General features: G+C 39.8%; 1 protein-coding gene across 2 annotated transcripts in view; it reads left to right on the forward strand.

Moving 5' to 3' along the window:
• The window catches only part of LIFR (LIF receptor subunit alpha), a gene marked incomplete at both ends in the record, with an annotated part of 97,068 nt that overhangs the window by 36,451 nt on the left and 39,446 nt on the right, over nt 1-21,171 (forward strand). Inside the window, 4 exons of one of the 2 annotated variants that reach the window (XM_079702199.1) lie at nt 7,808-7,968; nt 9,633-9,747; nt 12,146-12,282; nt 18,356-18,519. In XM_079702199.1, coding sequence (XP_079558325.1) covers nt 7,827-7,968; nt 9,633-9,747; nt 12,146-12,282; nt 18,356-18,519 — 558 coding nt within the window. Of the gene's footprint in view, nt 1-7,807; nt 7,969-9,632; nt 9,748-12,145; nt 12,283-18,355; nt 18,520-21,171 lie in introns of those variants that run through there. The other variant, XM_079702198.1, reaches the window with a different exon arrangement.

Raw genomic sequence — 21,171 nt, forward strand, 5'->3', positions numbered from 1 at the left:
TAAGTACATCATGCCACTCCCTTCTGGCTTGTAGAGTTTCTGCTGAGAAATCAGCTGTTAACCTTATGGGAGTTCGCTTGTATGTTATTTGTCGTTTTTCCCTTGCTGCTTTCAATAATTTTTTCTTTGTCTTTAATTTTTGCCAATTTGATTACTATGTGTCTTGGCGTGTTTCTCCTTGGGTTTATCCTGTATGGGACTCTATGCCCTTCCTGGACTTGGGTGGCTGTTTCCTTTCCTATGTTAGGGAAGTTTTTGCCTATCATCTCTTCAAATATTTTCTCCGGTCTTTTCTCTCTCTCTTCTCCTTCTGGGACCTCTATAATTCAAATGTTGTCCCAGAAGTCTCTTAGGCTGACTTCATTTCTTTTCATTCTTTTTTCTTTATTCTGTTCCACACAGTGAATTCCACCACTCTGTCTTCCAGGTCACTTATCCATTCTTCTGCCTCAGTTATTCTACTATTGTTTCCTTCTAGTGTAGTTTTCATTTCAGTTATTGTATTGTTCATCTGTTTGTTTGTTCTTTAATTCTTCTAGGTCTGTGTTAAACATTTCTTGCATCTTCTCAATCTTTGCCTGCATTCTTTTTCTGAGGTCCTGGATCATCTTCACTATAATTATTCTGAATTCTCTTCTGGTAGGTTTCCTATCTCCACTTCATTTAGTTGTTTTTCTGGGGTTTTATCTTGTTCCTTCATCTGGTACATAGCCCTCTGCCTTTTCATCTCATCTATCTTTCTGTGAATGTGGTTTTAGTTCCACAGGCTGCAGGATTGTAGTTCTTCTTGTTTCTGCTGTCTGCCCTCTGTCATTAATGTTCTTATAGTATCCCCAGGGCAAAAAAGATAACCTAACAGTTCTTTTTATGAAGTTGTAGGTCCAATTATATTAATGAGTATTTATGACCTGACACTTTAGTAGCAGTGTGAGAAAATAATGCATATCAATGTAAAGGAAATAATATCTTTATTTTATTCTTAAAAAGCCACGTATATGCACCTGCCTGGGTATTGCACCGCTTCTCAAACCTTGGAACCAGATTTGGCACTGCCACTCTTGTTTCCACCTTTACATTGATTTTTGGTTGGTAGTTGTGTTTTATCACAGCATCTGACAAGCCTTCCCTCCCACTTCACAAAGATATGACGTCATTGATAGGAATGTGGCATGACCTAGTGTTGAAACCAAACTCCCTTTAGCTAAAGGTTCTCATAGTGTTGGATAGATGTCACTGTGTTTCCTCTGAAATTTTAAAATATACTGTGGTACCCCAGTTCATTTGCTTCTGTGCCTTGGGGCACCTTAGTGTATGGTTTGGGAACTACACCTCGAACTTAGCTTCCCAGTGTTGGCAGTACTTGGGTTGGTGGTGAAGCCTGGTAATCAAAGCATAGTGTGCAGACATATACATATTCATTTACATCTTGGTGTTCACTCACCTATCAGCCAGCCTGAGCTTTGAGTGCTGAGTACCAGGAGCTGTGCTTGGACACTGATCGGGGGTGGGGGGGAAGGGGGAAGTGCCTTACAGTGAACAGAGAGACAGCATTTCCTCTCAAGGAGCTTATAGTCTGTTGGAGGATTACAGAGTTAGGAAGAGATCAGCAAACTTTCTAGTAGGGGCCAGGTCATCAATATTTTAGGTTTGCTGACCTTGCAGTCTCTGGGGAAGCTGTTCAGTCCCAACATGAGGATGTGAAAGCAGCCTTGGGCAGTATGTAAACAAATGGGCGTGGCTCCGTTCTAGTAAAACTTTATTTACAAAAGCAGAGGTGGGTCGAATCTGGCCCACAGGTCACAGTTTGTGCAACCCCTGTAATAGAGATGTAATTAAAGTGTCCTGGAAGCAGAAGAAGGAGCATCAGACCTTTGGGGAACGGGAAGGTATCACAAAGGTGGTAATGAGCTCTTCCTGACTCCCACCAGCAGTCTCCCAAGTGAATTGAGGAGAGGGTGGCAGAAAGGAGTACAGAGGGAACTCCAGGCAGAAGGGAAAACGTGTGCAAATGTAGTCATGAAGGGGTCCGGCAGCTTGGAGAATGGAATCAATTTTAGTGTAACCTGGAATGAGATTGGAGGGGAGGCACAGGGCTTCTTTCCTGGGTTAAAACAGTTTAATGGATCATTTTTCTCATTTTTGGTTTTCTGCCTCATTTTTTTGGTGAATCATGTCCTCTAGTAGTCTCCAGAGAATGGCTGCAAGGAAGAAATATCTTTTGAGATCTGGCATGTCTTTATAAAATGTATTTTATTCTCTCACTTAATTAATAGTTTGAGTATAGAAGTCAAGCATGAAAGTAATTTTCACTCGGCTTTTGGAAGACGTTCTCTTTAGCTTTCAGTGCTGAGAAGTCTGTGTTTTCCTCTCCTCCCCACCTCCCCTCTCCTCCCCCAGAGTGTTTACTGACCACACGCCCAGTGGCTCCTGTACACCCGTGGCCCGCTCTGGAGATAGCGCCGTCACCTTCCCCGTGTGACAGTAGAGGGTTCGTGGGGCTCACAGGGCAGTCGCAGAGTCCTGGCTCAGGGAGCTGCTCCCGTGTTGCTGTCATTCCTGGGCCCTGGGTGGGACCTCCCCCTCCCCCTCCCTGGAAGCTTTTCAGAGCTTCTTTTACGCAGTTATTATGGGTGCTGTACTGTGGAAGGAGTCTTTTTAAATTCATTGTGCTGGGTACTTGGTGGCATCTTTGAGGACTAGATTTTTTCAGTTGAATATGGATTCTGTGTATGTTCTTATTATTGCAGTTGTCTCTTAATCAGTCTCCTTTAAACACCACTTCCTTCAGGCTTCCGCCTTCTTCAAACCTTTACGTCTCCCTACACAGTCTGGTCTCCGTCTGCCTTCCCAAACTTAGCTTTCCAGTCCGGCCAGGTTGGGGTTTTCCATAGGTACATCTCTCATTTTACTTAAATCCCCACACTTCACTTTAATAATACAGTAGAGTCTACCTGCCTGCAAAGTTTCTGTTCCTGGAAGAGCATTCCTCAGAGGGCGGTGCTTGAGGAACTTAAGCTCCTGTGAGTAGGCGGGTAGGACTGGGGAGTGGAATTAGGAAAGTGGTTGCTGGTCAGAGTTTTTTAATGATTTTTATGTTCCCTAACAGGAAACAGTGAGGGGAAAAAAAAAAAAAAAAAAAAGGGACACTAAGGAGGATGGGACTCAGCAGTAGGACACTGTCTGCTTTCCCACCTGGTTGCTCAGGGTGACCACCCAGGCACCTCCTCTCCTGTAGGCTCAGCGAACTACTTGCACATTTATTTTGCTGTGCTGTGATTAAGCAACTTTTCTCCTTCCAGTGTTTCATTCCTTTGTGTGTTAATGACAAGGGAGTTATCTCACTGTGGCGACAAGAATAGAGGGTCGGAATAAAGACGCTTTGGGTCGTCTTTGCTCACCTCTCTGTGCCTGAGCAGGTGTTTCTCAAGCCCCCTTCCAGGCCGCAGTAGATTCTCACCAGCAGAACGCGCTCACTCACTCTCTGTCATGTTCCTGCTCCCTCTCTGCCCACCTGTCTCCCCTCCACCCCCCGAAAAGAGAAAACAAACGTAACAACTAAACAAAATACATCAGGACTGCAGCTTCTGGCACTCCTCTGCCTTTAGCTTTACTTTTCTCCACTCTTTTTTCTAACTACTGTATCCTCAGCAGAAAAGTCCAGAACCTCACGTAGCCTAGAGGCAGAACTCTCAAAGCCGATGAGAAAGCAGACAGAGCACCTCTGTGCCCACTTTCAGGGGAGGGACCACGCTTATGAGGTTGGTGGCCGAGCCCCAGACGCTCAGACACCTAAGACAGAGGGCAGGATACACGCAAAGACACAAGAACTAACAAGCAAAAGGCAGATTTTTTTCTTTGTGTTCAACAATTTTATACATTGATTCTGCATGATCAGTTTTCCTAAACTGAAGGATTTATTGACATTTTTGAATCCTTTAAAATAATTACATTGAGCAGGATACGAACCTGGTAGCCCTTGGGCAGGATGCAGTCTGAAGGCGTATTTTGTTTGGCCTTTAGAATGTATAAAAAATATGAGTTAGTTGCTTATGTTTACAGATTTGAGTATTTCATGTAAAATCCCAGATTTCTACCTAGTCTTGAAAAGGGAAAATCTGGCAAAACAAGGCCCATTGCTGCCACCTTTAGAGCAGGTGGCTGTCCCCACCAAGGACACAGGGCTCCGGCTGACACCTGCCTGAGTAGTTTCTTCCCTGTCTCACCCCTTTAGAAATTTACATTTGCATTCTTCTGGTGTCAAAAGACAGCTACTCTAATTTTTAAAATTAGCTCCTGAAATTTGATAAAAATGTGCTTTCCTCTAAAGAATAAGCCATTGGTGGGAAAAAAGTAAGTTCTGACAATGCATCTATCAGGAGGGAGCAGGGACAAGTTTCATGGGTCCTGTTTTCCTGGAGGTGCACTGGAGGGCTCTGTTCATGTATTGTTCCGGCCTCACATAAGTCCATTTGATAGAGAAGTCAGATCTGTTACAAGCGTAATATAATATGGCCTGATGACTTGCTCAAAGTTTTCTGTGTAAATGTTATAACAAGAAAGTCCTCTTTATCATCCTGCCTGTTTTCAGTTAAGCTGGACTTGGCGACAGTGCCATTGATTCTTCTGTTCCCAAGCACCCCACCCTGACCCTCGCAGACCTGCTCAGTCATGTCCCTCATGGGTGGGGCTGGCACTGTTGGCACAGTGCTGCTGGCACTGCTGACCTTGTGCTTGTGCCTGCCAACAGGAATAGAATATCCCAACTTAGCTTGGGGAAGTCTCTCCTAGGTACTCTGGGCAGAGCTTGCCTCCATGCCACCCTGGTTGAGGCTGAAGCCGGGGAGGTTGGGTGGGGGGGTGGTGGGTTAAGTGATTTGCACTCATTCACACCGCTAATTAGTAATGGAGCCAGGATGAAAGCCTTAGTCCACAGTACCCCGCCTGCCACTTCATGGGACACACTCTTTTCTAGACAACTGTAAACTTGTAGTGAGGGATTGTCTCATTTCAAGATAATGTTTAGCCAGTCAGTGAATATGGTTTGTGATTATTTTAGTCATGGTTTGGTCTCCTTTATTAAGTTATTCCTGTACACGCCACGTAATTCTGTAACTTCAGCAATTGGCATTTTAGACATTCCATGAATACATTTTCATTTTAATAAGTAAGCTCGGCGAAACTGTGATTGACTAGGAAGTTATTCATCCAGAAAATAATTGTGAACACTTTTGAAATGTATGCTTGTGCCTCGTGTATGTTTGCTTATGATCATTTGTGCTATTTGGGCTTCACTTCCCCGGTTTGTGACAGTGCTCAGCAGTAGCCAAGCAGCCATCTTGCTGTTTGCTTTCACTAAGAAACATGTTTCTTGAATCCTCTTGTTAGGTTCCAGTTATTTAGATGTTCGATCACCTTTCCTTTTTCAAGTTCCTATTTCTCACATCTCTTCTCACATTTTCTATTTCTGTCTTTTGTGTATTCTGAAAGATTACTCAATGTTTTATCTGTCATTAGAAATCTTTTACTATCAGCCAATGTATGTAATGTGTAAGAGTTATTTTTATTTCTGATTATTCCTTTTTCATTGCATCCTCTTCTTGTTTTTATGACTGTGCCATGCCTGCTCAGAGAGTACTATCTAGAAGTGATTTTCTTTTTTTTTTTTTTTTTTTGTTTTTTACTTTTCCTATTTCTCACATTATCCCTATTTCCTCTGGGAGTAATTTTTATTTTCCTTTTGGGGATCCTGTTTATCCTGAATTTCTCTTCAACGATTTAGGCTTTCTTATATGTTTTATGATCCTTAGTCATCTATTCCAGTATAAAAATGAGGCAATATTAGGTCTGACAAGGAGTTTTCAGCACATTCGGAGGACTTGTTGTCTGGCAAGCTTCATTCAACAAGAGTGGATGCCAACATCATTACTCGGAGGAATCCCTCAGGGTCAGGTGTGGAAGGCTTTCCTCTGTGACACCCATGTCTTTGTTAGCTGCTCTGTGTCCTCAACAATCCTTTTATGTTCTGTAGGGAGAACACTGCTGTTGGGAGTGGGGTGTAGGAGCATGTCAGAGTTGACTTATATAAACAGATCTTGGAATCCTCGAGCTTCAGCCCCATGAACCACTGCATCCTCCTTCACGCACGTGCAGAGGATTTAAGTGGCACCATATCCATCCAGTATTGTTTTTCCACCAAATCTAGTAGTCATATTTGCCTTCTCTCTTCTCCCTATACCTCATATAATACACAAAGTACACTTATAGCACGTATATGTTGTTGGCACTATTACAAGTGCTTTGCATATATTTACTCATTTAATCTTCACAACAAACTTATGAGAAAAATACAGTTATCATCCCTACTTTACAGATGGGGAAACCGAGACACAGAGCGGTTAAGGTTACACAGTAGGTGCAAAAGCTGGGATTCAGAGCCTGTGTTTTTAACCACCACTCTGTCCTGCCTATAATGGATTGATAAGACCCTCCATCTCTTGTACAGATCCTGAATCTGACCACCTATCACCACCTCCGCTCTTGAAAACCTTAGCAGAGGGTCCTCGCCACTGATTATTTCATTTGGACTCTGGTTCCCCTGCCTCTCTTCTCCCCTAGAGTCCGTTCTCCATGTAGCAGCTAGAGAAATCTTCCCAAAGTGCAGATCGGATCATGGGTCTCCCCTGATTAAGACACGCCAGTGGCTGCTGCTCATCTCGACCTGTTAAAGCCCTTATCCTTTTGATGACCAAAGGCCCTCTGTGGCCTGGCCAGCCCACCTCCTCTCAGCCCCTCTTCCTGACCTTTGAACCTGGTAAGCTGTCCTTGTCTTAGGGTCCTTGTATTTGCTCTTGCTACTCTTTCCCTGATCTTACCATGGCAGTCTTCTCATCAGTCAGATCCCAGCTCAGATGCTAGACCTTCACTCACACACTCTCACGCACATCGACTTACTCGAGTTTTTAAAGTTCATATCAGGACCTTACTTGTTTATGTATGTGTCTCTAGAACTAGCGTCTAAGCTCCTTGAGGGGTGGGACTTCGTCTAGCTCGGTGTTGCACCTTTCGTGCCTGGAGGAGGGCCTGGCACTTGCTAGGCTGATGGGTATGTTGGGCTGAACAATGCCTCCCTCCGCTGCAGCCCCTCCCTACCACCCGCCGGATGCAGTCACCGCTCATCTGTGTGCTCTCAGTTTTCAACAGAAATGTGTTGAAATCTCTCGTCTACTGATAGTCCCTTCCCCGTTATAGTTGTTGAAGTGTTTGTTACACTTTAGTCATTTGTATGTCATTGTCAATATTTTTGTCACATCTGCAATCCCCCATATGTGATTAATGACCCTAATTTTTTCTTTAAACTATTTAAATTTATGTAAAATAGAAACTTAATATCACAGTGTACATGGAAAAGAAAACCAACATTACTTGTCATAAATAAGTGACTATAAAAGTTAATATATACTAATTAAAATTAAAAATGCCATTTCATGTATCACTTAAAATTGTCAAAACCTCAGTTTTATGCACTGCTTTTCTATACTCTAGCAGTACTGGAGTGTTGATAAATATGTGCTCAGTTGTAATCTTGAATTTGAAGCCTATCCTGACCCTATAATGGATCCCGGAGCAACAGCTGTGTCCGATTGTCACATCTCCTAAAGCCAGGGTAGCTGAGTCTGGTGTCTCCATGGCTTTAACGTGCAGCATGTTTTGGTATTTGTCAGTATCCATTTTCAGTGTTGATGTGAACGAGATAAGGAGTGCCCTTGGACCAGTTTGAACACCCTTTGAAATTCTTCTCCTCATGCAGAACTGACTACATTGCACAGATGATGGACATTTCCTTATGTTTGAAACGACCATCCCGGATGGGGGACAGTAAAAGAATGAGGATGACTTCAAATTTCCAGTGGCTCTTATTAACAGTTCTTCTTCTATATTTAATGAATCAAGTAAACAGCCAGAAAAGAAGTAAGTGCGTCAGAGTCAGAGAAAATGAACTGATTGCAATATCATTACTGTTTTGCTTAAGAAGCAATCTTGAGACTTTATTGAACCCTTCAGGTTGTGGTTAAAATCCATTTCTATGTCATTTTTTTTTTAATGTACTTCTAGTTTCTTTTAAAAAGGCCCATAAAGATAGATCTAAGTATTCTTTCCCCATTAAAAAATTAAGGTATAAGTTATATACAGTAAAATTCACCCTTTTAGGATAAAGTTCTGTGAGTTTTGACAGATGCATACAGACATGTATCCACCTGCACAGTCAAGATACAGACCAGTCTGTCATTCCAGAAAATGCCCCTGCACCTCTGCCGTCAGCCCGCCACCCCCACCTCCAGCCAACACTCATCTATTTTCTGTCTGTAATTTTGCCTTTCAGAATGTCACATAAATTAAATCCAGATATCTGCTTTAAGAAATATATGATTTGTTTTCATTTTGTTTAAAAACGTTAAGAATGTTTGTAGGGGTTAATCTAGCTTACCCTATAAAGAGCATTTTCACCCTTCTGCCTCTGAGTTTAGTTTTTATATTATTGGCATAATTAAAGAGATCTTCTCTTTTCCCCCCAAATTACTACTAAATAACTTTATTATGATTACTAATGATTTCTAATGTGTTTCTAATGTTTTTGTTTTCTGTCTTACATAAATAGCTTTATAATTCATTGCTGTAGTGAATATCATACCAATCACATGTAAAAATTAAAGAAAAAACCTTTTTAATAGACATTTATATAGAGAATCTGAGATAGAATACCTTTTTCACACTTGAATTGCTTTTCGCCTCCCTCCCTCTTTTCCTTCCTTCCTTTTGTTCTCTTTCCCTCCCCCAAGTCCTCTCCTTTCTTTCTTTTCACTGTCTTTTTAGAATGACAGTTTTTCATTGTATAGTGCTTATGTATTCCATGATCTAATGTTATTTTATAGATGTGAGTAAATACTATTAGGACTGTAATCTTCTGAATTATTTGTTACTTTTCAGTTGTTTAGGCCTACACAAAATATATATTTTTCAGAGACTCATGTGAGTTTATTACTGTTTATGTGATGTGCTTCATAAAGATCTAAAGATTGGCTATGGGATTTCTGTGTAGGTGGCAGTCTGGTAACAAGCTGTGAAGCACTAGTAGTTAGGAGTGCTTAGAAGCTGTGTTTGTGGCATAGGAGATACATAGTTTTTACTTAAAGTCTTAGAGTTTGTTTTTTTTTTTTTAATTTTACTTTTTTGCAAATGGGGTCACTGGAGGCTAAAATTCTCCCAGGCGCTCTCTTGGTCCCTTCATTGAGTCCATATAACCACTCCCTCTATTTATCTTAGCTTTCTGGAAGTGGAATTTTTGAGAGAGGCCTAACCCCTGAGTGGTCTAGTGGTTGACCCACTTTCATCAGTTTACTCACTAGATTTTTTAAACCAAAGCTACAGAAAGGAATATAAAACCAGTCACCTCCTGTGACTGCAGGTTCATCTCTGCATAAAGAACATGGGCCTTCTGCAGACACATACGCTTGTACTTATGGCTGGGGACGGTTTCACTTGTTGACTTTTACAGTGCAGTTAAATTAATAAGCATTTTGTGTGCGTGTGTGTGCGTGTGTGCATGTGTGTGTGTTTTGTTTCTCCTTCTCCAGGGACTCCTCGTGATTTGAAGTGTGTAACTAACAATTTACAAGTGTGGGACTGTTCTTGGAGAGCCCCCTCTGGAGCCGGCCATGGTGCTGCTTACGAAGTTTGCTTTGAAAACGGGTAATGGACATACTTTGGTTAATTTATAGTTATAATCTAAAGGTTCTTTGTCTTTAATTTTAGAATATAAAGATTTTATTCTGGAAATTTTTTAAAGAAATTTTAAATCTTAGCTCTCTGTTTTCTAAAAATCTGAATCTTACTTCAGTCAGGATGGAAACAAACCCTTCTCCTGGCCACAACTTTGATTCTTTTATCGTGTGACTGTTGAGTATGGGAAACGCTTCTCATGGGATTCTGATCGTCTGTGGGGAAGTTTTACTGGTCTGTCCTAAACCAGTGCCTACCTGTATCAATGAAGTTCAAGTTTTGACTCTGCCTAACAGAAAATGCCAGTAATAGACAGGCATTTACTGTCATGTAAAAGGTCTGGAGTAGGCGGTTCAAGGCCAACGTGGGTGCACATGGCCATGAGAGGCCCAGGTTGCTCTTTTTCATGCTACTCAGCCATCTTGAGGGTGTGATCTCATGGTTCAAGATGATGCTTCAGGAGTGGCTGTCATGTCTGCCTTCCAGAAAGCAGGAAGGAGGTGGTTTGCTTTAGGAAGACTTCTAAGAAGTCCCGTACAGCACCTCTGCTTACATCTCATTGGCAGAACTTAGTGCAGTGGCTAAACTTATTTGCATAAGAGGCTAGGTGATGTGTTCTCATAGCTGATGGCCATGTACTAGGATAAACCTGGGGGAGTGTTACTAAGGAAAGGGGGAAGTGGACATTAGGAGGCAAGTGGTAGGTTCCATCACACTGCCTTACCCTCTCAGGTAATCCTGGAGTGGCTGCAAGTCCCGGAGCTTGGAGTGGAAGCCGTCGGGCCGTCTGCTAGCCAGAGCACTCTCCTTGCCCTTCCCTGATCCCAGCAGGGCTCTGAGTTGTTGAGCAACGCCAGAGACGTTCAGTGCAGAGCTCCAAGCACCAGTGTGCTGATAAGTGGTCCTAATGTAAATTGACATAAATGTGGATTTAAATACACTCAGATTTTTTTCCCAGTCGGTGTACATTTGTTGAACATTAGTCTAAGTGTGATGGTAATTTATCAGCCAGGACGAGCTTGGTTTTATTGCAGAAACAACCCTCGAATCTCATGTCCTTATTTTCTGCAGTGAAAATAAAGGATTACTCCTGCTTGTGTTTTGTGTCTCTCTTGAGGTCAGCTGGCATCTCTGCCCCTTTTCCCTCCCTCAGGGGGCCCTCATCTCCCAGTGCACCAGGACAGGAGGGGAGCAGAGCCTGCCTGGCGTTTAGAAACTGTGACTTTCACTCCCTTTCTCTACACCTAATAGCCCATGGCCATGCCTTGTTTCAGAGGAGCAGGGAAGTGCAATCCTCCTGTGAATCCAGAAGGGGAGAATCCGAAAAACCTGGTAAATAACACTACTGACTACTGCAGAACCCACAGAGAAGAAGTGATCCTGGTTCCAGGAGTTCACGAGAAGCAGACATAATGATGCTGTGGATTAAGTGCTGATGCTAATTGTCTGTGATGGTCTGAGGGAGCGTTGACTAAGGAGTGTGAGGTCCAGAGAGGCTGTCAGTAGCCTGGTGGTGGAGTAGGAATACTCAGTTTTCTCAGCAGAAATAGGACAGAAAGCCATTCCAACCTGAGAGAATATTGGGTACAATGGTATCAATGTATGAAAAAGCATGATTTAGAGAATTCGGGTGGTTTTGTGTTGCTGGCACGCAAAGAAACCACACGCGTGAGGTTAGCCGACCCTTTCAAGTCCTCAGTCCTAAATTCACTTAGGAATGTGAAGCGGCCTGTGCGGGGCAGGGCGGTGATGCAGGAGACACCCAAAGTCCTTTTGCTTGAATTAAAATTTTACGGGAAATTAGAAATGTATGTGAATAACAAAGCGTGTAAACATGCCCTATAAAGATACCGAGGGCCATGGAACCACAGAAGAAAAATTCACTTTTGTCTGAGAGGTAATGGGTGGGAACTAGAAGCACTTTGAAAGCGGAGCTGATGAGAACATGAGAACGTTTTGTACGAGTGAACCGTGAGGCAAGACAGAGGAGCAGACAAGCTGGTTGAAGTCTCAGTGATGGGGACCCTGTAGTGGTCGGTCCAGAAGGGGGGTGTGGGAGGCAGGGTGTGTGCAAAGGCAGGGTTGGGCGGGGTTTGAAGGCCATGCTAAAGCCCTAAGTTTCTTGATAGAATCATCTCTGCTTACTCTCTTGACTTTCTGATACAGTCTTGGTTATTTTTCCCACCAACACATTAATGGACTTACCATTTACCTCGCTTTTTTGCAGTCTTAAAATGCGATATAACCTGTCATATTTTTGTATACAAAAGAACAAAGTATTTTCCACTGGATTTTGTGTTAATCAAGTTTTTATGAAAATTGCGCTCAATTTTATCTGCTAATTAAAATTTGATTTCTTATATTGCAGGTCCCATTCTTGTTATCGATTGGAGAAAAATATTAAAATCCCAGCTCTTTTACCTGGTGATCATGAAATAACAATAAACCCTTTACATGATTTTCGAAGTTTTATAAGTAAATTCACACTAAATGAAAAAAACGTTTGTAAGTATTTGAAAAGAAAATTGATTTGAAAATAACTCAGAATGGTGCCTTTGTTGGTATTGTGCTGCTGTATAATTGACAGGAATTTACCATTCTTTTATATATTTTGTTAAACTAATATTCTCATTTACCCGGCGACCATACTTCCAATTGTGGAGCATAGCCAAGATCAAGATGGAAGCAAACTCTTCCTCTGGTCAGTCAAATAGACGTCACACAAGTTAAGGTCCTTCCCACGGTTGGATTCTTTTCTCCTACCCCTCTACTTTGTTATTCCTGCATGCCTTTCAGAATTCCTCAGCCATCCTTAGGAAATAGTCTTTGACCATCCCCTCCCAGAGGAGACCCCATTCCTTTCTTAACATTCCTTTAGGCAGTCTGTATTTCTCTTTTGTGGTATTTCTCACAATTGCATAAATAATTTATTATATAATTAGGTGCTTCCTGTGTGTTTCCTCTACAAGAAAATGGGTTCCCTGAGGGCAGAGACTTTGTCTTCTACGCCTAGTGTCTAGTGCAGTGCCTTGCACATAGCAGGCATCTTTTATAGATGTGTTGACCGAATGCCTAGGACGTATGCTACAAGCTGGGTGGAAGCATGAAATAAATCCAGGCTCTTGGAGATGGAGAATTTGCCATGCAATGAGACCTTAAAAACTCCAGTGGTCTTGACTCTCTTAATGGTGGGTAGGCAGGTTTGTTGCCTTCTGACAACTATTATGGGATGGCATCATAATGATATTACAGTGAGTCTTATAAGGATGACTTATTTTGAAGCAAGGGAAAGAAAATATAAGCAACTTGGTGATCTCTCCAATTTTACAGGCAAGGTGCATGTTTGGAGTGGTCTGTGTCTGACATAGCACAGATTTTGAATAATAGCAAAGCATGCTGTCCAGGAACTTAGAACCGGTCTCATTTTCTGGCTGGAGTATTGTCTGGGTAAAGTGCTACTTAGGGCTGTTTTCAAGATAGAGAAGAGCCATGTTTGTTATTTTCTTTCTGTAGTTGTATGTGAGATACATGTGAGATTGTTTTGTGCAGATCAGCCATGATCCCAATACCCAGGAAGAAATATTGTTAATACTTACATGTGTTCTCTTTGTATGTGTGTGTGTGTGTGTGTGTGTATATATATATATAAACAGTAAAGTTTATATTACTTTATGATAGGCTTATCAGAAGATATAGATAGATTTTCAAGTTATTATGTAAATAAATCTACATTATAGCTGCCTAGTATTCCATTGAATGGAGGTACCATAATTACTTTGTCCTTGATTTTTTTTTTAGCAAATTGTATTTTTATTTGATTTTATTTTTAGCAAATTATATATATATATTTTTTAATTTTTTTACTTATACTATTTTATTATAATCAATTACCACATCATTTTAAATAGATGCCTTATAAAATTGAACTAGATTGATGTCTTTTTTTTTTTCAGTTATACATGTACCTGTATCTATTCTTTTAAAAATTATTTTCCCATTTAGGTTGTTACATAATACTGAGCAGAGTTCCCTGTGCTATACAGTAGGCCATCCTACTGTTGGTTATCCATTTAAAATACAGCAGTGTGTACATGTCAATTTCAAACTGGGGTGGGGCGGGGGGTGGGAAGTGTGGGGGGGTGGGATAGCTAGGGAGTTCGGGATTGTCACTGACTATTAACATTGAGATTTTTATTTCTAGTCTTTCAGCATTATTACCAATGCCTTAATGAACATTTTTTGCACATATATGTTGCTGAATTTGTGTGATGATTTTCTTAGACTAAATTCCTAGAATTGGGAATGCTACATTAAAGACATCCGCTTTTTATGACTCTTGATGTCCGCTACCAGTTGTTCCCCCACATTTTGAATCTTTTTGCATTCCCACAGACATCATATTAGAGCATGCCTGCTTGTCTGCATCCTTGCCAGGACTGGGTATTGTCTATCTCTCTTAGTTTTGTGATTTCAATCTGATGGCCCCCAAATTATAGCGCTGTTGTTTTTATATTTCTGTGATTACTTGTTTAAATTATCATTTTTATTCTTTTCTGAACTATTTATGTACTTTGTAAATTTTCTCTCATGTTGAAATTCATCTTTTTCTCATTGGTTCACAAGAGCTTTCTGTATAGTATGGTTATCACTTCTGTTTGCTACAAATACTTTTCCAAGTTTAAAATTTAAACTTTGTGGTGTTTCTTTCATACCACCGATTTTCATTTTTATGTAATAGAATCTCTTGATATTTTTCTTCATGAGTTTTTGGCTTTGTTATCATGCTTAAATCTTTAATCCATCTGGAATTATTTTGTACTAAGGTATGAGAGAATCTAACTTAATTTTATTCCAGATTTTTAAAAACTTCCCCAGGACTCTGTCAGAGAGCCAGTTTGTGCTGTCTGCTTTTTCAGTAGGGATTGGGAACGTTCTGTCTGGGAAGCTACTTGAAGATAACAGTGTTAGAATTAGAAAGGCAAATCAGGACAGACTCTAGGTGACTTACTTGATTAATAGTTCACTGTTTTTGCATAGCATGTAATTTGTTGACAGCATTTTTAATAATAATGGGCCTCATTGTGATTTGAATATTACATTAACAGTATCCCAACACTAAGATATTACTACTGCTACTCAAATAAGAAAAATACTGATAAGAAAATGAAAAGCAAATTAAATGAATATAAGAGAGGGAGGTGGGTCCATCAGCAAACCTTTGAACACCTGTCATATGCAAGAGATGCTGTGAAATGATAGTGGAGCTGTGCATTAGAAGATTTGGGTTCTTTGGCAGTTTGCTACTAAATAAAAGTATGAGAAATTAAGTTTTCTCCAAATCTTAAGATGCTTTCAAAAATATACATATAAAGCAAAGAAGATGTTTAACACATATATGTATATCTAATAATATCTAATATCTAATATGCTGCTTTTTTATTTTATTTATTTTTGGCTGTGTTGGGTCTTTGTTGCTGCATGTGGGCTTTCTCTAGTTGTGGCAAGCGGGGGCTACTCTTTGTTCCGGTGCGCGGGCTTTTCTTGTTGTGGAGCACGGGCTCTAGGTGCGCGGGCTTCAGTAGTTGCAGCATGCAGGCTCAGTAGTTGTGGCGTGCAGGCTTCTAGGGCACGCGGACTTCAGTAATTGAGACGCACGGTCTCAGTAGTTGTGGCTCATGGGCTCTAGAGTGCAGGCTCAGTAGTTGTGGTACACGGGCTTAGTTGCTCCGCAGCATGTGGGATCTTCCCGGACCAGGGATCGAACCTATGTCCCCTGCATTGGCAGGCGGATTCTTAACCACTGCGCCACTGGGAAAGTCCCCTCTAATAAGCTTCTAATTGACAAGGGCAAGCACAAAAATAAGTCTTTGTAAGATTTTTAATCTCTAAGTTTCTTAAAATAACTTAAAAATTTGCATCTGTATGAGGCAGAATAAATAACATGGATCCTATAAAAGAGCTGGGAAAGCTCCCATCTTCTGATGTTCTAAGGCAGAAGGGGCATGGAGGTTATGGGTAAAGATAAACCAGCTTTATTTAAAAAATAAACAAGACTGATGAAATTTTTTCTAGCTGAAAAGTTTCTAGTTTCTAGAAAGCAAGCTAACATTGTCCTCAAGTGTATTTTAGCTGGAGAAAAATGCAGAAGACAGTTCGTGGGAGCTTAGGGGAACTCCCCTGGCATACAATGAAGAAGTATACTATGAAGTGAAAAAACTGTGTTTAATCTTTTCATTTGTAATTATGGCTGTTACTGTCTTTAGCTGGAAATATTAGATATGACTTGGGTTTTGAAGAATAGCCCACTGCTATTTAGATAAAATGTTAATTATGTGTACTTTTCAGGGAGGGAAGCATTTTAATAGATGAGTGTTGCCTTAATAAAGTACTCTCATGTTTAATAATTTTAAGTTACTGCGTTGTGACATCTTGGAACATTTGAAGGATCCGTGTTCTTGGCAGCCTCTGCCCTGTGTGGTTGCCCTGCCACCTTGAACTTGTCCCTCCTGGCACTGAATCAGCTTGTTACTCCTCATTTGCTCCTTCTTTTTTAAAAGCAGTTTCCCACTTACACTTCTCGTGTAAAGCATCCTCCACTGTCCTTACGTAGCTGTGTAACTGTTGACTGCTGCATATTTCAGGCTTTAATCCACATGTTCTATTTCCTGTGCGACCCTAAACATTTTACGTAAATCCAGTGTAGAGCGCTGTGATCAGCACATTTTCAGTAAGTTCAGTAAAAACTTATTTTTAAGTTCCAAGACTAATTTATGTTACGTATAATTTATATTAGTCTGCTTTGCCATTTTTGTTCTTCAGCACATTCAGCCACCCTCCCTCTGTCAGCTCCCGCAGTTGTGCTGGACGTGACTTTACTTAATGGTCCTTGAACTTCCTGGGGCAGCACTAGGATAGATATGGGGCCTGAGAGCCTGTGACTCTGGATTTCTTTTAACTTACCTTCACCTGACTGTCATTTGAGGAGAGCACAGGCAAGAAAGAGCCCTTCCTACCAGAAAGCCTGAATTTCATAGAACAGAACAGGCTCATACCTTGTGTGTTTTCCACTGATCCCCACATTTTTCATTAACATACTCATTCCTTATAGGTAGGAAGACTTGAAGATTTTGAAGAATATCTTACTCTTTCGGCTACCTTTTTTTTTGTTTTTTTTTTAAGTTTACCAGTTTCTCCCTGTGAGAGGCTCTATCCTTGAGCATGGTTTTTCTCTTTACCTTTTGTACTACAGCTTCAGAGCCTACTTCCCTGCCAGCCTTCTTTCTCAGGAATTGACGGTACCCTCACCAGCATCAAAAGACCACCAGTGGTCTTTTCTCAGCCTTCCTCTCTGAACTCTGTTTTCTTGGGCCTGGACGACAACCCATTTCTTTTGATCTCAGCGATCCCAGATTTTCTCTGGTTTCCTTCTACTTCTACGTCATTCCCTCTCGGGATTCTTGCTGGGGTCTCTGGCTCCTTGAAGGTGTGACTGTGTCACTAGCTCTCAAACAAGCTTCGGCTGTTTTGTGTTGGTGTGTTATGTTCATTTCTTGAGCTGCACTCAGCGAGTCCTCTTGAGACTGTGTGTACGCTCTGATTGGTCCCCATTCTCACTGTCTGCACCTCCCCCCTCCATTGATGGTCTTTTTTTCCCCAGTACTTAGTCATCCGTGGCCAGACTCCCACATCTCTTCACTATTGTCCCTGGTTCCTTTTGCCTTTCTTCCTGCTTTCTGGGCTAGTGACTTGAAGAAATCCTAGATGTTTTCATGTCTTGTTATTACTAATCCTTCATTTCTTTGATCCAGTCATTTCTTTGAAATGCCCATTAGATTTTGTCCTTTCTTTTCCATATATGGCATCCTGAGCCACATCCTTATTACTATAGCCAGGCTTTCTCCAGCTGTCTCCTGCTGGATCACCTTATCTCTTTCTCAATCACCTGCAGACCTGTTGCACACCACTGCAAACTAGCCTTTCTGAAGGACTTCCCAGATCCTGCCAAGTACTTCTTAGAACCTTGTTGGCTTCCTCAACTCAATGCTTTGCTCACTACCACGGTCTTGCTGCTGTTTACTGCTGCCTATGCCAGTAGTAGCTCATTGCATCCTCAAGTGGGTAACTTTCCCTTGCATGCAGGCTGTGACTGGAGATGAGTGGGGAAGGGTGCAGAGAAAACAGATGGAAAGGTTTACCAAGGCCAGCTGTCCATAATCTATACAAAGGGAGCTTTTTTGCTTCTCTCCAATGTCATCTGCTTGGAGATTCAGACCCAATGACACTGGAGTGTTGTGGGAACTCAGTTACTGTTTGTATTAGAAGATGTATTATGGATTTGAAACAGCGGGCTGGTAAATAATTTTCTCAGATTTGGCTGATGAGCAACTGGGAGCTGCTTATACAAATAAATACATATATTTATTCTCTTTTTTTCAGTAGGAGGTGCAAGAATTTACTTTAATCCTTAAATGTTTTTTGATCAAGAAGTAGAGTTTAAAATTAGTTGATTAATGGGATTATAATATGAAAAATAGTTACTCATTTGACTAAGTTTTATCTTTTGTTTCCTTTTTTTAAGCCTTAATTCCAGATGCTCCAGAGATCTTGGATTTGTCTGCTGATTTCTCAACTTCTACATTACACCTAAAGTGGAATGACAAGGGTTCTGTTTTTCCACATCACTCAAATGTCATCTGGGAAATCAAAGTTCTACGTAAAAAGAATATGGAAATCGTAAAATTAGTAAGTTTGAACAAAAATAGTTTTTTTCCTGTGCCATTAAAGAAACTGAATACTTTTTTTTAATTTTAAAGTGGCAACAGTGAACCTTTAGATTATTAAAGAAGTAAATCAGATATCCTTTGGGGGTTCATTAAAAACTGTATGCTATGCCAAAAAAAACCACTAAATTAATGAAATAATGTGTAACCATTATAGGAAGTTTAGGAAATTAAGGGAGGATTAATCCATGATTCTGCCACTTGAACATAGTAAACAATATCTTTGTGTATTCCTGTCTAACCTTTTTTATATGCATGTTTTTACATAAATGAAATTAAAAATATACATATAGTTTAATTTACATATTACTATAAATTATCTAACATTATAGACATAAAAATAAATGTTTTGCGACACATTTAGCCATAGTAATTGTTGAGAATCTATAAGTATAAATCTATAAGTTTGTATAAATCTATAAGTTTGAATAAATCTGTAAGTTTGAATTTATCTGAATCCAAAATAACATTCTTATATTTAATAGTACATGGTTTTTTTTCTCTAATTTTTAAAATCTTGTTTATGAATAGTTTCCTAATGATCCATCTTTAGTTTGTTATTCATCTAAGGAATAGTGAGAAATAGCAGTGAAAAGTATTGACAGCTAGTACATGGGAATTCCCTCTTTCATCCTTTTCCTCTTTTCCTCTTTAATGCACTTGAAATATGCCTAGTTATAGACTTAAGAATTAGAAGACAATGATTTTACAGTTTATTTGCCTAAGTACGTAGATAAAATAGTAAAGATAATAAATAGGATTATCCTGTATTTCATAGTCACTGTATTAGTTTTCCTTTTTGACAGCCTATGTATTACATCCTGAAACAATAGCAGCCATAATTGTAGTTATCTTGTATCCAATGCTTCTGACATTCCCCTTCCCGGCACTATTGTGAAAGCTCTCTATATGTTAATAGTTTGCATCTTCACAACAGGCCCCTGGGGGAGGCTCTATTAGCATCACCCCCATTTTACAGATGAAGATACAGAGTCACAGGAAGACATTAAGTGGAGGAGCCAGGAATCAAACCCAGACAGTTGATTCCAGAGTCTGTGCTCTTCCTTAACCAGTACGATCTGTATTGTATTACATAATCAGTATACTTATTCTCATCTAAGATTCCCTCCCTTTCCTTTTCACCTATGCAAATTGAATACACATTTCAAGACCCAGGTCAAATCCTATCCCTTATTTTAAAGCCCATTCTAATTACCTCAGTGTAAAAATGCTCTCTCTTTTCTTGAGTTTTAATGTCAATTCTTGTGTGTCAGTCTGATTTGCAACTAACTTTGATATAGCTCTACCATTGTTGTCTTAAAACTATTACTTATTTAAAATTGTATTGTGTAGCTATTTTTATGGCCTAACATTTTATATTCTGCGTTACTACTTACTGGCTTAGGATGACTTCTCAAAACCTCCTTTTTCTTATTTGTAAAATGGTGCTAATATTTGCTGTAGTAAATGATATGATATTTATAAAGCTACTAAACAGCTATTAGTTGTTATTACTTCCTTTGGGAGCTAGATGGTTTGTTTGTTTTTTTAACTGACTTACGGATGCTAGAGTAAGAGGGATACTCTTTGACATGTAAGTGAAATCAAACATAAATGAATGGAAATATTATTCTAAGGTCATGTAACTCATTGCCACAAGATGTGTAACAAGACAGCAATGGCAAGATAGTAATTCCCTACTTTTTGGAATATGATCTTTGGAGAAAAATCTTTCTGTGGGGAAAAATAGCAAGAGGCAAGAAAAATAGAGCTAGAACAAATTAATTTTAAAAAGTTACTCCTGTCCATAGTAAAATATGACATTTTTATTTATAATTATATTATTAGTATTAGTATTTAAGGTAGATTTGCTTATAAGTTATAATGCTATTATTTTGTAATAGCTTAAAGATCATTAAAGATCATGAAACACTATAAATGTGAGTTTCATTTATAAGTTTAATTTATAGTGTTTCATTTATAACTTGACATTTTCTGCCCGCAGCCTCACAAACAGCTGTGGAAGCTTTGCACTGCGCAAGCCAGGATGTGAATGATGCCTGGGAGTTATGCAGCCCTCTCTCCTCCTCTCATTTTTCTCTCTTGTAAACAATGAATTCTTCTAGCTGATTCTTTTATTATTTGTCTCCATGTTTCCAGATAACACACTTACGTTGCTATTTTTATTATTATTATTATTTTAGTTTTTTGAGCAATGTTTTATTAACTTCCCACAATGGAAAATGAGAATTTAGTCCTGTCTCACTTCCCAGCCAAGGGACACGCACTCGCATGTATGTGCACTCACATGCATGTGCATGCACGTGCGCGCTCTCTCTCTCTCTCCACTTATTTTTTTCCAATATCATTATGTTATAATTTTTGGTAGACCAGTATTCATTATTTGGATTACAGTTATGTAAACACTATTTATAACTGAACCAAGTAGTGTTTACTATTCTTACTTTTCCTTTATTTTGTACATCTTCTTGTATTGTCTTGTACTTTTAGTTTTTATTTGTCTGCTTTATTAATTCAATCCTAAATTCTTTCTAGGTTATGTAAATCTGTCGAAATGTTCAAACAAACATCAGTTTTGTCTTTCTGAATACAT

This window comes from Hyperoodon ampullatus (genome assembly GCF_949752795.1).
Source record: "Hyperoodon ampullatus genome assembly, chromosome: 4".
NCBI lineage: Eukaryota > Metazoa > Chordata > Mammalia > Artiodactyla > Ziphiidae > Hyperoodon > Hyperoodon ampullatus.